General features: G+C 39.7%; 2 protein-coding genes across 2 annotated transcripts; one reads left to right on the top strand and one right to left on the bottom strand.

The window, feature by feature from the left end:
- Nucleotides 1–766: 766 nt before the first annotated feature.
- LOC125232464 (protein phosphatase 1 regulatory subunit 21) lies at nt 767–14,266 on the bottom strand. Its single transcript, XM_048138143.1, has 8 exons — nt 13,841–14,266; nt 13,581–13,775; nt 12,954–13,088; nt 6,213–6,443; nt 5,681–5,764; nt 4,324–4,650; nt 2,651–2,746; nt 767–1,966 (listed from the first exon to the last, which is right to left on the bottom strand). The coding sequence occupies exons 1-8, from the start codon at nt 13,904–13,906 to the stop codon at nt 1,823–1,825; spliced, it is 1,278 nt and encodes a 425-aa protein (XP_047994100.1). The 5' UTR covers nt 13,907–14,266; the 3' UTR covers nt 767–1,822.
- A 285-nt stretch (nt 14,267–14,551) lies between these two features.
- LOC125232586 (DNA polymerase iota-like) lies at nt 14,552–16,703 on the top strand. The gene is made up of 2 exons (XM_048138312.1): nt 14,552–14,692; nt 14,783–16,703. The coding sequence occupies exons 1-2, from the start codon at nt 14,682–14,684 to the stop codon at nt 16,593–16,595; spliced, it is 1,824 nt and encodes a 607-aa protein (XP_047994269.1). The 5' UTR covers nt 14,552–14,681; the 3' UTR covers nt 16,596–16,703.
- The last annotated feature ends 173 nt before the right edge of the window (nt 16,704–16,876 follow it).

The raw sequence follows: 16,876 nt of genomic DNA on the forward strand, positions 1-16,876 counted from the left end.
TCCAGCAACACAAGTTCTCTCTACCCACGTCTTATCGCAAATATATCGAATTTTCTCATATCTTAACACTGAATGCTAGGTTATCGCAATTATTTAAGAAAAATCTCACGCAGAACCTTGAACCCATAAGTATCAACAGCCTAATAGCTTGAACTACCCAGTTTTTCCTATTTATACAATCAACAACCCACCTTATGAAATCCCCCCATTTTTAGGGTTTTTTTTAATCATTTGATATCTCAGTTGCGAATACTTCTTCTTCTGCATGCATTCTTCAAATTTGGAGGTCTAGAACTTTCTGTCACGCGTTCTGTCAACAGTCAACACCGACACCGTTCTCGCAGTTGAAGGATTCTCAGCAATTCTTGGAACCGGATTTAGTACCGTGCGGTTTTAGAGGAATTTCCTCCCGCAGATATTCCATTCCGGCTGTGGAATGAGCTCCCTGCCGAGGTATTCCCGATTCATGTCGGGCCACGCTCAGTGTAGGGTTCCGTAGTTTTCCGTATTTTTCTCAAAAACTACTAAACCTATCAAGTTGAAAACAATTTTCCAGGCGTCCATAGGTTACGGTGACCGCTTTCCACCAGGCGGACCGTATACCTGTTTGCCACCGACGTGGTATAAAAAAAAATCTTAGGGTGATCTCGAATATTCCTAGAGTGGTCTAGATTAGTCACTGTTCACTCAAGTTCTATTTCCTCCTACCCATCTGGTGCTTGAGCTGATCGATTTGGTCGTGCCAGCACCGACATCTGTTCCTCATAGTTGAGGTTATAAACCAGTTGGGAAAGTTACAAAACTGCCTCAGGCAAGATAAGGAAAAATCAGGAGAAAACCCTAATGCCTCAAAATGGTCCTAGAATTTTCCTCGGGCGGTCTTGAAGTTTTCTAGGGTGGTCTAGAATATTCCTAGGGTGGACAAAAGTTTTCGTAGGGCGGTCTAGAATGTTCCGATCTATTTCCTCCTACTCATCTAGTGTTTGAACTGGCCGGCCCAGGTTTTTTTTCTAGGGAGGTCTAGAAGTTTCTTACGGTGTTCTAGAATGTTCGATCTATTTCTTCCTACTCATCTGGTGTTTAAGCTGGTCGATCTGGTCGTGCTGGCGCGCCAGCTGCTCGTTGAGGCCGGCCACGTGCTCTATCAGCACCGACATCTGTCCCTCATAGTTGAGGTTATAAACCAGTTGGGAAAGTTACAAAACTGCCTCAGGCAAGATAAGGAAAAATCAGGAGAAAACCCTAAAAATGCCTCAAAATGGTCTTAAAATTTTCCTCGGGTGGTCTTGAAGGTTCCTAGAGTGGTCTAGAATGTTCCTAGGGTGGACAAAAGTTTTCCTAAGGCGGTCTAGAATGTTCCTAGGGTGGACAAAAGTTTTCCTAGAACGTTCTAGAATGTTGGATCTATTTCGTCCTACTCATCTGGTGTTTAAGCTGGTCGATCTGGTAGTGCTGGCGCGCCAGCTGCTCGTTGAGGCCGGCCACGTGCTCTGTCAGCACCGACATCTGTTCCTCATAGTTGAGGTTATAAACCAGTTGGGAAAGTTACAAAACCCTAAATTTGCCTCAAAATGGTTCTAGAATTTTCCTAGAGTGGTATAGAAGTTCTACTAGTACTTCTTTTGTTCATCCTAGGGTGGTCTTGAATGTTCCTAGGGTGGACAAAAGTTTTCCTAAGGCGGTCTAGAATGTTCCTAGGATGGACAAAAGTTTTCCTAGGCGGTCTAGAATGTTCCTAGGGTGGACAAAAGTTTTCCTAGGGCGGTCTAGAATGTTCCTAGGATGGACAAAAGTTTTCCTAGAGTGTTCTAGAAGGTTCGATCTATTTCCTCCTACTCATCTGGTGTTTGAGCTGGTCGATCTGGTCGTGCTGGCGCGCCAGCTGCTCGTTGAGGCCGGCCACGTGCTCTGTCAGCACCGACATCTGCTCCTCGTAGTTGTGGGAGGTGGAATGGAGCTCTTCTTCCTGGGGGTTTATGAAAATAGAAGCATTTAATATTGTCTTCGGTTAGCGCGATAGTTATAGATAGATAGATAAGTTATTTATTTGGCAGACTGCAAACACACACAATACAATACACAATTTAAAACACACAAATTGGGCGCAACATAAAAAGAGACAGAGCAGTAAAATACAACTGAGACAGTAAAAAAAAAACAATAACAAAAAAGAAAAAAGAAATTACAAACTGTGTGCGTTGCAGCAGGACAAAAGGGTCGCGGCTCAGTGATACGCTTCGCTCTTTCGACCGAAGCACTGATTTTCTGCCATAGTTAGTATGAGAACGCCTTAAAATCGTAGAATACCTACATTTTCAATGTCGTACTTTCAGAGAGAGATAAAATTTTGTAATAGGTAGTCATACCAAGCTAAGGTGTCAGCGATTTTGAGAGCTCCACTTGTCATCATCATCCTAGCGTTATCCCGGCATTCGCCACGGCTCATGGGAGCCTGGGGTCCGCTTGTGCAATGTCCAGCACGGGAAGCATGGTCGCGCGATAGACGATAAAATAGCAGGCCGTCCCTATCGCACTATTTGTAAGTGCGATAGGGACGGCCTGATATTTTTATTTGTAAGTGCGATAGGGACGGTCTGATATTTTATCGTCTATCGCGCGACCATGCTTCCCGTGCTGATGTGCAACTTACCAGTCTACTAATAGTTTTATGTTTGTCTTCTATGGTCCGCGCGTCCGTCTCTCTGTCTCTTTCCATTTCTTCGAATCTTATCCTCAGCATCTCACACTGTCAACAAATAATAGTAAATTTTATATTAAAATTAGAATATCACACAGGGGACATATAATATTATCTTAAAATGGCAGGGCAATAAAGAGTCTTACTCGTACATTAAGTTTATAAATATAATAGTACATTACGATACAAGTGCGTAAAAAAGGAAGTTCGAAAACTTCGAAACGAGTGGCGATAAATTAAAACACGACCGAAGGGAGTGTTTTAAATCGACACGAGTTACGAATTTCCTTTTCGCACGTGTATCGTACGACGTTTTTCAGTACAGATGAGCCGAAGTTTTGACCTGACATATAATTTTATTTTATTTTATTTTATAATTTTCAAGGGATAACAAACAACTATACAAATACATTTTATAAATGGAATTACATAATAAGTATTGTTTTATGCACAGTCAACAACGTTATCCACAAATTAATACATTTTAACATACAGTTGATGAGGGTAGGACAGGTATACGATTTTGCTATTCTATGAATAGTTTAAATGTATCTCTGGCTTAACACAATAATTTACAAAATTAAGTTGGAATCTATTCTTAAACATTCTACGATTTTTGCTATTTAACATAGGTATCTTAATCTATTTCAAACAATCTAATATAGCTTTTCTATATTTAGCGGTGGGCAAATGAAATATGTCTATATGGATAAAGTTCCGGTTGTAAGAGGCTAGGAGCCGGCGCAGCGGTGCACGCAGGCCGGCATTAGTGCGGCAAAGGCTCTCAGAAAACAGTCTGTACGCGCGAGTAGCACGTCGGTTCATGGTTCTTGGAACTACATATTCAATGCTGTTTACTAGCGGCACACAGTCGAATTTATCGTTGCACAATCCATGTAAAAACATTGCATCAAGAAACAAACGTCTTTTCTCTAATGATAATAGACTAAATTTTGTCAGCAAGTTATTATAAGACAGACGGCCATTCCTGTGGATTTTAAAGTTAACGAATTTAAGGAATTTGTATTGCACTTTATCTATTGCATCGACGTATTTGTTGTAAAAAGGGTTCCATATACTGCTTGCATACTCTAATTGTGGACGAATTAAACTATTGAATAAATACACATATGTAGATGTCCTAGTGAAATCAGAGGCGGCCCTCGTGACGAAGTGATACATTTTGTAACTTTTAGAGATAATAGTGTGAACGTGTAAGTCCAGATATAATGAACCACTTCTCGCACTAGTGCGTAAAAAAAACACGATCTGTACTGAAAAATGAAAAATCCAATAGGCACTGCAAAATCCAGGACAAAAAAATTCGTTAAAAACATGAACGCTGAAGGAACGCTTATCCAAGTACTGATGGTGGAATTTGGAAATTTTTTTCGACCGGCCAATACCATTTTGGGGGCACTTGCAGTTTACTATTTATTTAAAATTATAATACAAGAAAAAAAAACGAATAATTTAAGAATACATTTAAAATTTTCGATTATTAAAGCGAAATTATTGGTTCAGGAGAAAAGTTCCCGAGGCGATAGAAATTAGGACACCACCCAACACGCAAACTTCAAACTGGAAGACTCTCCATATGACAAGAAACAAATAAAAAATCTCACCTCTTTCACATAATGTTCAGTCTTACTCTTCAACTGCTCATTCTCAACTTTCAGCTCGCTAATCTTATTCCTAAAGTACGTCTTCATCCTATCCTCCCTGGTCTGAATCTCGTGGCCCAGCAGGAAGGGCACCTCCACACTCCCGAGCAGCCCGGTGACCCTGCCTTCTCCGTCCACTGAGGTATCCGAGTAGAAGTTGAAGTCTCCGGAGTCGTGGCCGTCCCCTCTCCGCCTTTGCGAGGCGGATACGTGCTTGCTTATTTCTAGTTTTAGGCTTTCGTTCTCCATTTGAAGGAGCTCGTATTCCATGCGGAGTTTTTGGTTTTCCTGTAAAATTTGATGAGATATCCTTAGAGTATTATTATAAAAAATTGCTACGCGACTTAAGTACTACACTAGCTATTAGCGATTGTAGCGACCTTATTCTTCAAAGACAGTCTTCTAATGTAATATTCTCGGGAAATAATCAAACAAGGAAAAACTAAGGTGCAAACTTCCTAAGTTTGCAATCAAACCTGATTGCATGATTTTATTTTTTTTTATTTTACTTTATTAGGTACACCAAACAGATTTCGTACAAAATCTTGATAACAATTAAAACTTATACTAAGTGGCTTAAAACTAGCACGAGATCCAAAACAAGTGTACTCAGCATGTTTTACAATTCAGCGGAAACAATACATATTTTAGCACTATCTAGTACCTAAGTAAAACTACAATAGCAAACATCAGAGAACTATTAGGTAACAATTTAGCTAATACCAAATAAGGGAGTAATGAACTTAAGCTAAGGGTATACGCATTTAAACTATACGAGTGAGACAAACTTAAACATATTTAAACGGTAGAAGGCAAATATAGCAGTCAGTGACAGAAGAAGATGAAGATGAGCATGAGGAGCATGAGGAGGAAGTGAAGAGGACGCCAGCCAAGCGCCTCTTAAATCTAGCAATGTTGGGGTCAAAAATGTCAAAATGAATATGATTAGAAGCTAACTCGTTATATTGGCGGCACATTCTAGTGATAGGATTATAGAAAGAAGTATTGTTTTTATATACTCTAAGAGCGAAAAGTTTAGTGTTGCGACCTCTAAATCTAGGTGTATTGAAAGTAATGGATGATAATAGTGGTGCATAGGTGGTGATTACAAAGTTACTATAAATTATATGTCCTACGCACTATACATACTAAAGAAAATACAGTGGTGTAGGAGTATAAGGGCCAGTGTCATCAACCACATTTGACAGACACATCATCGTTACACAGCAGAGGTCTACGGAACTTCCCATACAATAAAATTTTACAAATGCTTTAACGGTGACCGACGGTTTGGTGCAACCGGCCCTAAGACACTCACCTGTTCGGTAGCATGCGCCTTTGCGCTAATTTGCTCCACAGCGTTTAACTCGTCCACAGAGCTGAGCGCGTCTTCACTGCCGATCTAAAAAACAAAAATATTACATATACTAGGGTGATGCATATTGAATACTGAACTATAATAAAAATCGTATTTCGCATTTACAATATTTTATACTATAATTTCAATTGTTTTCAATGGATTCGGTTCGGTAGCTTTTTCCCAAGCAAATTAACTTGATTGGTTGACTGATTGAATATGACACCCCTTGAGTTGCAGGCGTCCATAGGTTACGGTGACCGCTTTCCATCAGGCGGACCGTATACCTGTTTGCCAACAACGTGGTAAAAAAAATCTGTATTACTTCTTGTTTATCAATATGCCAGTATTTTGAAATGGAGTATAAGTTAAGAAAGTTAGTATTTAAATATGTGGTTACCATGCTCCCACCTCTAGTTCCTGGTTCCTACCACATCTTTCCTATACACCTGCGCTTGAAATCATAGAGTATGTAATGAAAATATGTTCTTACCAAGCTACCACCTTCTGACAAAAAGTCTCCATTACAACTAGGCTGGCTAGGCTGTTTGTTCGGCGTTCCACTCGCCCTCTGGGCCTCTTCCAAAGCTAGCTGAAGCTCCTGGTTCCTGTGCCGAAGCTTGGCCACTTCGCACTTGTATCGGCTGTCACTCTCATTCAGATGGCGCTGGTAATCGTCCAGGGCAGCTTTGAGCTGGGACAGCTCGAATACTTTGTCTGAAAGCTGGAAGGTAGAAAGAATAGTTATGACCATAAACCTCTGACATGACATGTGAACTGTAAATTGTTAAATCTTATTATCATTATTACTTGAATGCATAGGCGTCTGATAGATGACATGTCAGCGGCAGATATCCATCAGACTAATTTTTATCAAGGAAATACCTATTGATGGTATAATCTTTATATTAAATGAAAAATTCACTTCTTCAGCCAAGACCCCAACATGCTTCCGGGAATTTCCTGATCACTCTTATTACCAAAGAGCAGAAAATCTTACTATTCTTATCATATAAAAAAAAAATACTACAAAGGTCATGCGCGGATCCAGGGGAGGGGTCATGACCCCCATGAGCCTAGGTTGGCCATACAAATAGACCACGTGACCCCTCCCTGTGTCTTTACCACGTGACCCCCCCCCCCCTGTGCACAAAGCTGGATCCGCGCTTGACAAAGATGAATGATAATAACTTTTAAATTCAAAAATAATTAACTAATCTAATAATCAAACATATAAGATGTTGTTTATTTTGGGGGAAACAAAGGCTCAAGCTATTACACAGAAGTCAAGACTCAAGATAGTATTTATTATCAGATAATGATAACAATATCCACAAAACAAAATATACACACACATTACACATAAGTATAATCACTGATTGCTGATTGGTAATCAGTAATAAATAAAAGATGAATAGGTCAATGTATCCAATTCCATGATAGGGACTATTTTGTCCACAAATCCACAATGCAAAAAATATTTTGTTTCAGCAATCAAAAACAAAAGACAGTCTTTTCGTAAATGTCGGTCGAAAATAAAAAAGATATATGTGGAAAGACCTAATTTTAAATTGTGATATTTACCACTTGTGATATTATCACTTGTGAAGTTTATCTCAAAAAGCATGAAGGGACAATTTTATTACTACAAACATTATATATTTACACAAATGATAATGTAAAATGATTCAGTCTACTCATTTATATCATTAAAGATAAGCCATCAGGTTCAATTCAAGTTCAAATATTTTCCTGTTAGATTCAGAAACAGCATAAACAAAACTTTTTTTTTTCATTTCTATATGTAGATAATATAAAATATAACTGTAAAATTAAAACCCATACTAGTATTATAAATGGGAAAGTGTGTGTCTGTTTGTTTGTCCGTCTTTCACGGCAAAATGGAGCAACAAATTGACGTGATTTTTGAGTGGAAATAGTTGAAGAGATGGAGAGTGACATCAGGCTAAAATTTGTCTCTTTCTAACCCCCCTCTTCCCCGAAATGGGGGGTGGAAGCTTGTATGGAGCATTCCACAATTTTCGAATTAAACGCGAGTGAAGCCGCAGACAAAAGCTAGTCAAAAATAATTTATACTGATACTCATCTCATGTGCGTGAAAATCAACATTGACAAATTCACCCATTCATTCAATTCAAAAAGGTTTCGTATAGGAGGTGCAAGCACCTATTGCTTGCCCTTAGAGTTGGTCAAAGACGCCTAGTCTTACAAAGATGACATATAGAAGAGAATTTCGACAGCTTCCGCTGTGGAGAGGTGGCCTAGGGGTTCATGGCGTCAGCCCAGATTGCTAAAGACGCCGGTTCGAATCCTGCCTTCACCACTGGTGGTGCTCGTCATTTTTTCTTTAATATATGACATCTTATTTCGATTTTTAATTTTATATAGTAGTGTGACTACTTAAAAAACACAAATCAAAATATTTGTTAAAAATAATTTGATTTGTTCCCATAGTTGCGTAAATTCACCCCATTCAAACTTATATGTACAAACCAAAGACATATATAACTCCATATAGATAAAGTCTAAGGAAAAAACGTACCTCAGTACCATACAGAAAAAGTACAGTGACCTAGATGGCATTACACCTTTGGGGTATGCTCACCTAGGTGGCTCTAATATTAATATTTGACATTTTAACACATATCAAGTTAAGAATATGGGCCAAATTGTCAAAACTGAGGTTTAAAAGTTTTAAGCCTGTGTCAAGAGATGGCAGTCTATGCACTGTGATTACACATTACTATTATAATACTCGATCCTCCTTTGGTACCAGTCTGGATTGTCAGGTACGCAATCACATGTGCTCTCCCGAATTTCGGCGATATTTCCGCGATATAATAGTGGCGACGGGACAATTTGGTAGTAAAAGCGTGTGTAAAGACTGTGTTAGTGAGTTTTTGTGAGGTTTTGAGTGCAAAGTGCAAAAAATGGGTATTAAATTTGGTGAATTTGATATGGCTAATGGCTGCTGGGAAAACTACATTACAAGGTTTGAATTCTGTTTAAGTGCAAATGATATAGTGGATGAGGACAAGAAAAAGGCGAATTTGTTGGCGGTATGTGGCTCTCAACTATTTGATTTAATAGTTTCTTTGTCATCTCCCACTAGTATAGGTGACATAACCTATAAAAAAATTTTGGAATTTTTGAAGGCTCATTTTCATCCTACACCTAATGAGATTGTAGAATCATTTAAGTTTCACTCAAGAAATCAAGAGGAGGGGAAAAAGTCAAAGATTATGTAGCAAATTTAAGGAAAATGAGTATTCATTGCAATTTCACGGACTTGGAGAGGACTTTGCGTGATCGCTTGGTTTGTGGTATTCGGAGTAAAGAGGTCCAAAGAAAGCTGTTGCAATGTGAGAAGTTAACATTTAAGCAAGCGACAGAGATAGCATTTTCACATGAGAGTGCCACATTTGATTCCAGTATTATTATATTGCCAGGATCATCTAAACCAGATGTGGAGGTTGATGAGCCCATGGAGGTAAACAAAATCACTAACATAAAGGTTGACAAACAGAATAAATCATGCTTCAGGTGCGGTAGGCAACATAGAGGAGAGTGCAGATTCCGTTGGAGTAAATGTAATTCTTGTGGCAGAACCGGCCACATTGAGGCTGTATGTCTTACTAAAAATAAAAAGGATATGGATATAAGGCATAAATCAAACTGCAATGGATTATATGCAAATGTAAACAATGTTAGAGAAAATAAAGCTGACCCTATTATGGTAAAGGTGTCAATTGAAGGTTCTGTTATTGAAATGGAAGTGGACACGGGATGTGCATATACTCTAATTTCTGAAGAGACAGCCAGACTCATATGGAAGGGGAAATTACCTATATTAGAGAAAGATGGTGTCACATTGTCTACGTGGACAAAGGACCAATTACAGATATTGGGGACAGTTAAGGTGCAAGCTTGTTTCAAGGGATTACAAGATAACCTTATGATGATTATAGCCAGGGGTGATGGACCTAATCTTTTAGGACGTAATTGGTTTAGGCCATTCGGAATACGGGTTGAAGGAGTTATGCATCTGAAAATAAACAATGATGAGATTAGAAGACTTCTCCAAAAATATAGTGATGTTTTCCAAGAAGGTTTGGGGAAGTATAAAGGCCCAATGGTGAATATTAAACCTCGGGAAGGAGCGGTGCCCAAGTTTTTGAAAAGTAGACCCATTCCTTTTGCTCTGAGAGAAAGAGTAATGAAAGAAATAGACAGGTTAGTAGAGGAAGGAGTATTGGAACCAACCGCACACTCTGAGTGGGCTACTCCGATAGTACCTGTCCTGAAACCAAATGGTAATGTAAGGCTTTGCGGTGACTATAGGTCTACGGTTAATATGGTAACTGACACCGATACATACCCTCTACCTACTTTGGATGAGGCCTTCACCGCTATACAGGGTGGCACAATTTTCAGTAAGATTGATCTAGAAAGGGCTTACACTCAGGTTAGTGTGGATGAGGCAACGGCACAGCTACTAACAATAAATACACCGAAAGGCCTTTATAAAATGAAACGTTTAGCCTTCGGGGTCAAGGCGTGTCCCGGCATCTTCCAGAGACTTATGTCTTCCTTGCTTGTAGGAATAAGAGGAATAGCTGTATTATTGGATGATATTGTTGTAAGTGGCAGAGATGTCGCCGAGCATAACTCCAGATTAGAAATGGTGTTAAAAAAATTACAAGAAGCTGGCCTAAGAGTTAACAAGGAAAAGTGTAACTTTGCAGTACAGAGTGTGAAATTTTTAGGGTTTCTCATTGATGAATGTGGCATACACCCTTGTGAAGATAAAATACAGGCAATCGAGAGTACACCGGCACCAAGTAATATAAAAGAGCTCCAAGCATTCTTGGGGTTGCTTAATTTTTATGATCGGTTTTTACCGCACAAGGCTAATATTGCTGAACCACTTTACAAGTTGCTAAATAAGGATATGAAATGGCAATGGACTATGCAACATCAGAAGGCATTTGAAAAGCTGCGGAAGATGTTGTCGAGTACTGACACTCTAGTCCACTATGATGTAAATAAGGAGATAATTATGTCATGTGATGCGTCACAATTTGGCTTGGGCGCAGTTCTAGAACATGTGATGGAAGATGGATCAGTCAGACCGGTAATGTTTGCCTCAAGGACAATGAACATTCATGAAAGGAATTATGGTCAGATAGATAAAGAGGCAGCAGCTATAGTATTTGGCCTCAAGAAATTCCACCAGTTTATTAGTGGTAGGAAGATTACGATCAGAACCGATCATAAACCGTTATTGGGGTTGTTTGAACCTAAAAAACCCATTCCAAATGTTATATCTCCAAGAATGCTCCGCTGGGCATTACTATTGAACTCTTATGATTACTCCATACAGTATGTGGAAGGTAAAAAATTAGGAAATGCTGATGCTTTAAGCAGGTGGCCGTCCCAGGACCAATCAGCTGAAGAGGAATATTTAGGAGTCCTCCTTATAGAAGAAACTCCATCAGATCTGGAACTGTCCGCCAGTGAAGTGGCGAAATTGACAACTAAAGATAAAACACTAAGCAAGGTGTTATACTGGATTCGAAACGGGTGGCCCAGCAAAGTAGATGTCGAATATAAAGTATACTGGCAGAAACGCAACGAAATATCAGAATATAGAAACTGTATTCTGTGGGGCAATCGAGTGATTATACCGGATAAGATGAGGCCGTACATCCTACAGGAATTACATTCAAATCATGACGGAATAGTGATAACAAAAGCCTTAGCGCGAAGTTATTTTTGGTGGCCGGCTATAGACAGGGAAATAGAAAATTTGGTAAAAAAATGCGAAACTTGTGCTGAAAATAGAAATATGCCCTCACAAGTGAGCCATAAGTGGATAAGGCCGGAGAAAGCATGGTCACGGTTGCATGTTGATTATGCAGGGCCATTTCAAGGAAAAACATTTCTCATATTGATAGATGCCTATTCAAAATGGCCTGAAGTAAAGATTGTCTCGGATATGAGCTCAGGGACACTTATAACTGTTTTACGGGACATATTTGCAGAACAAGGGTTACCAGAGACCTTGGTCAGTGATAATGGCAGAAGTTTTATTTCGGACCAGTTTAGAGAATTCTTATCAGCTAATGGAATAAGACAAGTCTTGACGCCACCGTACCATCCAGCGTCTAATGGGCAAGCTGAGAGGACTGTACAGACGGTCAAGAATAAATTAAAGAAACAGTCCACACTTCCATGGAACATAAGATTACCTACAATATTGTATGGATTGCGTACTACACCGAATAGTACGAATGATAAGTCACCGGCGGAACTTTTAAATAACAGGCGTTTCCGGACCAAGTTTGATCACCTTAATCCACTTACATTTAAGAACCAGGAAGAGACGCAAGTGTGTGACGAGAATGAAAACACTCAAGTACGTTCATTTCAGACGGGACAGACGGTGTATTTTCGGAATTACAGTTCAGGACCGCGCTGGTTGAAAGGAGTCATCGAGAAGAGACAAGGCATTTGTAGGTATATAATAAAATGGAACGGAAAGTTAATGAAGAGACATATTAATCAGATACAAGGTCATGGGGGAAAGGCGGAAGATATCCGTCAGAATGCTACAGAAGATACAGGTCATGAAGTAATACGTGACACTGAGACCAAACCATGTGAAGATAGTGATGAGGATGAAGAACTTAATGTAAAAGTAAATGCTACACCCCGGCCTCTCAATGGGCTGATATCATAGGGGTTTCCGGTCCTCAGGATTATACACTCAATCAGAGCCAAGAACGCATACCGCCAACCAACAAACGAATGAGATCGCCTTCATCACCACAAAACATGGAAGCAAAGAGAGTGGCCATGGATTCATATGAGAGTCTGTCAGAGTCTGATTATGAACAGACAGAAGATCCAAACCAAGACTTTTAATAGACAATGATAATGTTAGTTTTAGTATAAATGCATGATAGGATGTAAGGACCTTGTTACAGACAATTTAATAGTGTTAGTGAACTGTCGATAAACAGTGAAAATTAGTGCTAGTGAACTATCAGTGATTTATAGTGGACTATCCCGAGGGAAAGGCATGTAGTGTATTGAAATATGAGGGTACTTCAACAAAACCAGTCTGGATTTGTCAGGTACGCAATCACATGTGCTCTCCCGAATTTCGGCGATATTTCCGCGATATAATAGGTACAAACAAAATGTCTACCTGTGAAGCATACTGTGCATTCTCCATAATCTTTTTCTGTAGCTCTTCCTGCAGTATGCCAGTGTCCAGTGCTGGGGCGCTGCTGGTAGCGGCAGGCTTGTCATCTTTACTCTTTGCCTTCTTTGTAGACTTTGTCTGGAAATGTCAACAACTTCTGTAAAATTCTTACACTGGCAATTTTTAACACCATAAATCTTTCCCATCACGGAACAATGGTGTTCCGGACCTTTGGGAGGCGTGCGCGGGGCCGAAGCCAACACGTAGAGGCCCTTTCGACACTTTAATGAAATGAAATGTTGCCCTTGCCCGTATCATGGGACACACGCAGAGGCAACACCCGCCAGGGTTTAAGGACTATTTGAGAGTTAATGGAATCTAAAATGAACTGGTCTATTTTGATGAAAGTGATGGACTAATTACTGGGCTAAAGCCATACCATAAATTATTATTGAATGCAGGCTTAAGGTAGTGTTGTTGCTCAACAAATGCATTTTAAATAGGAAAACCTGATGAGTATATGAAACATTAATTATCAACTAAAAATGTTTGTATGCTTGGTTGCATTAATTTTAATTAATTAAATTTGATTAACATATTTAGCCTTGAATTAATATTTTGCCAACTGACCTGTAACAGCTCGAGCTCATCTTGCAACACAGAAACTCGCCGCGTTAACTGCTGATTCCTGAACGTGAGCGAATCTATCTCCAACTCCCCTTTCCTCAGTGCTTTCTCCTTCTCCTTCAAACTCTCCCTCAACTCGTTAGACTTCGCTTGCTCATCTATCACACCCTTCTTCAACACTTTAACGTGAACTCGCAACTGTAACGGAAACAACAGATTTACAAATTGCCGACTAGTGCCTCACACGTACGAAACACCTGTACCTTCGAATATTCCGTTGCCAACTTTTGGTATTTAGCCTGGATGTCACCCGTGGGTAACCCCTCCATGACTGTGTTTCACGTAGATGCAGACATTACTATTTAATGAATGATTAAACAGCGTAGTTGCTCAACGAAATGTTGTTAAAACACCCACTTTCTTGAGAAAGAAATGACAAGACACAACATACGCAAATTTGACACAATGGAGAAACGAGTATTAATCATCGGATCTTCATCGTATAGTCAAATCGATTCTGTCGATGTGACGCATAAAACTGCTGGTGAAATAAAATAAATTGGTTCTTTTTAACAAATTCAATTACAAAATTTAATTTAGAGGTATAATAAACTAGAAATACAACAATATATCATTTGTTTGATAAACGAACGATTTTCTTTTCTCTTCCATATCTTTTGGTATTTTGTACATCACTATCGTGATCTCGGATTGTGACATTTGTGACATTGCAAAGGCGTTTTATAGGAATAAACTCAGGGAATAAAGTTCATATATATGATGGACATTTGTTTTGTTCCGGCAATGGACTAATCGGCTTTAGACTTATTGCACAATATGTAAAAACAAACAAAAAATATGCTAGATAAATAATTAAATTTCAATTACAAACAAAAGTTGATTAAAATTCTGGGGAAATCGTAAAAATCACAACGGAACAAATTTTTTTTTTTAATAGTGACAACACTGCGTCTGTTGATGTGTCGTGACTGTCTCATTGGAAATATCAATATTTAGTATTTTATGAAAGAAAAACAATATTTTCGGAACAATTTTTGATATTTATATACTCCTAAATATACAGCATCTTTCAATGTAAAAGTCATGGACGACAGGTTAGTTTCTGTCGAATGAACTACTTTGCAACAGGTACTGCTAAGTCGGGAACAATGCAAATTATGACTAAACTACTTGTTATTCCACAGAATCATGGATTGCAGTAGTTCCAGCTACACCGACAGCGAGCACGAGCACCCGCGTACAATTATACACATCGACATCGACTGTTTTTACGCTCAAGTGGAGATGCTAAGGTGTCCGGAACTGCGGTCGGTGCCGCTCGGGGTGCAGCAGAAGAATTTCGTGATCACGAGCAACTACGAGGCGCGTCGCCGCGGCGTGCACAAGTGCATGCTCGTCAACGAGGCGCTCAAGATGTGCCCCGACATCAAGCTGGTCAACGGAGAGGATCTCACCAATTACAGGGCAGCTTCTAACAAAATATTCGAACTATTGACCAGTTGGAAATGTCCCGTAGAAAAATTGGGCATGGACGAAAACTTTATAGATGTCACAAAGTTAGTTCAAGAGAAGTTAAAAAGTGCAGATGTGAACAATATTACTGTGCCTGGACATGTATACGAGGAGCCGACGACAGAGTGCGCCTGCGGGTGCCACATGAGACTGAAATTAGCATCACAAATGGCAAATGAAATGAGACAAAGAATATACAATGAATTAGGTTTCACAACTTGTGCTGGTATTGCACATAACAAACTGTTGGCGAAGCTAATCTGTCCACTCCACAAGCCTAATGACCAAACAACCATGTTCCCAGAACATGCAGAGGGCTTCATGTCCTCGCTGCCGAGCGTACGCTCCATTCCAAGTATCGGCTCTAAGACCTCAGAAGCACTTGTGACACAGAAAATTATTACAGTGGCGGACTTACAGGGCGTGCCTTTAGACTTTCTAAAGAAGCATTTTAACAGTGACATGGCTGTTAGACTGAAGAGCCTAAGTTTAGGGAGTGACAATACTCCAGTGAAGCAGTCCGGAAAGCCTCAGAGTATAGGGCTGGAGGACAGCTTCAAGACTGTTAGTGTTAAGAGTGAAGTGGAGGAAAAATTTTCTGCTCTGCTTCAGAGACTCCTGGTGCTAGTTAGGGAGGATGGTCGCATTCCTGTCTCGCTCCGAGTCACTCTGAGGAAGAAGGATGCCAAGAGACTTAGCAGTCACCGGGAATCCAGACAGTGTCAAATCTCACCATCCATCTTCACAATATCCAACGGCTCATTAGCAGTCACTCCAGCAGGGCAGCAGAAACTCCTAAGTATCATTATGAGATTATTTAACAAACTCATTGACTTGTCCAAACCATTCCATTTGACATTAGTAGGGCTCGCATTTACCAAGTTCCAGGAACGCATGACAGGGAGGAGTTCCATTGTCAACTACCTTATGAATGACATATCCGTCCAGTCAGTACTTAACTTGCAAAATGACTGTGACACTTCAGTCTCATCCATGGACTATTCCGCTCCCTCTCCTAGCAGCAGCACAACAACCGATTTGTCTGACGCGGAAGTGGAACCCTCACCTAAGAAGCCCAAAAAAGTCAATTGGATAGCAAAAAGAAGATGTTTATCTAAAGGTGAGGTAGCATCACCAAGCAAGCTGAAAGTGGGAGAGTTACGTCTGAACTCTAAAGAGTTAGAGAAAGTTTCAGAGCTCAGACTGAATTCTCGGGATAGATCTTTAACACCTAGAGCGAGTCCAGCTAAAGATAATATGTCTGACAACTCAGACACTATGAAAGATGTAGCGGAAGGAGGCTGTGATAACTGTCCCAGCGACGTAGACAAGGAGGTGTTCAGCGCGCTGCCGTACGAGATGCAGCAGGAGCTGACGGCCATGTGGAAGAACCCCTCGGGCTCCGGCGTGGCGCGGAGTAGCCCCCGAACAATGAACAAAGCTAAACCGAACACAATCTTAACATATTTTGTTCCACACAAATAGTATTAGTAAGATTTTATCTTGTTAATAATTTAAGTGATAAGTGAATGGTTTCTATTTTTTCAAATCATACAATTTTATTCTGATCAAATACATGTTTATGTTAAAAGAAATGGTTTTCTTCCTTACTCCCTTTAATATAAAATGAAACTTGGACAAAAGGATATAGGACATTTGATATGCTCATTTCATTTGAGAGTAAAATGGTTGGGAAGCGAAAACTACAAAAATAAACAATTTGTGCCAATAATATCCATTTTTACTTATTTGATTCTGTTTCTGAA

Source organism: Leguminivora glycinivorella, chromosome 13 (assembly GCF_023078275.1).
Source record: "Leguminivora glycinivorella isolate SPB_JAAS2020 chromosome 13, LegGlyc_1.1, whole genome shotgun sequence".
In the NCBI taxonomy this organism is placed as follows: domain Eukaryota; kingdom Metazoa; phylum Arthropoda; class Insecta; order Lepidoptera; family Tortricidae; genus Leguminivora; species Leguminivora glycinivorella.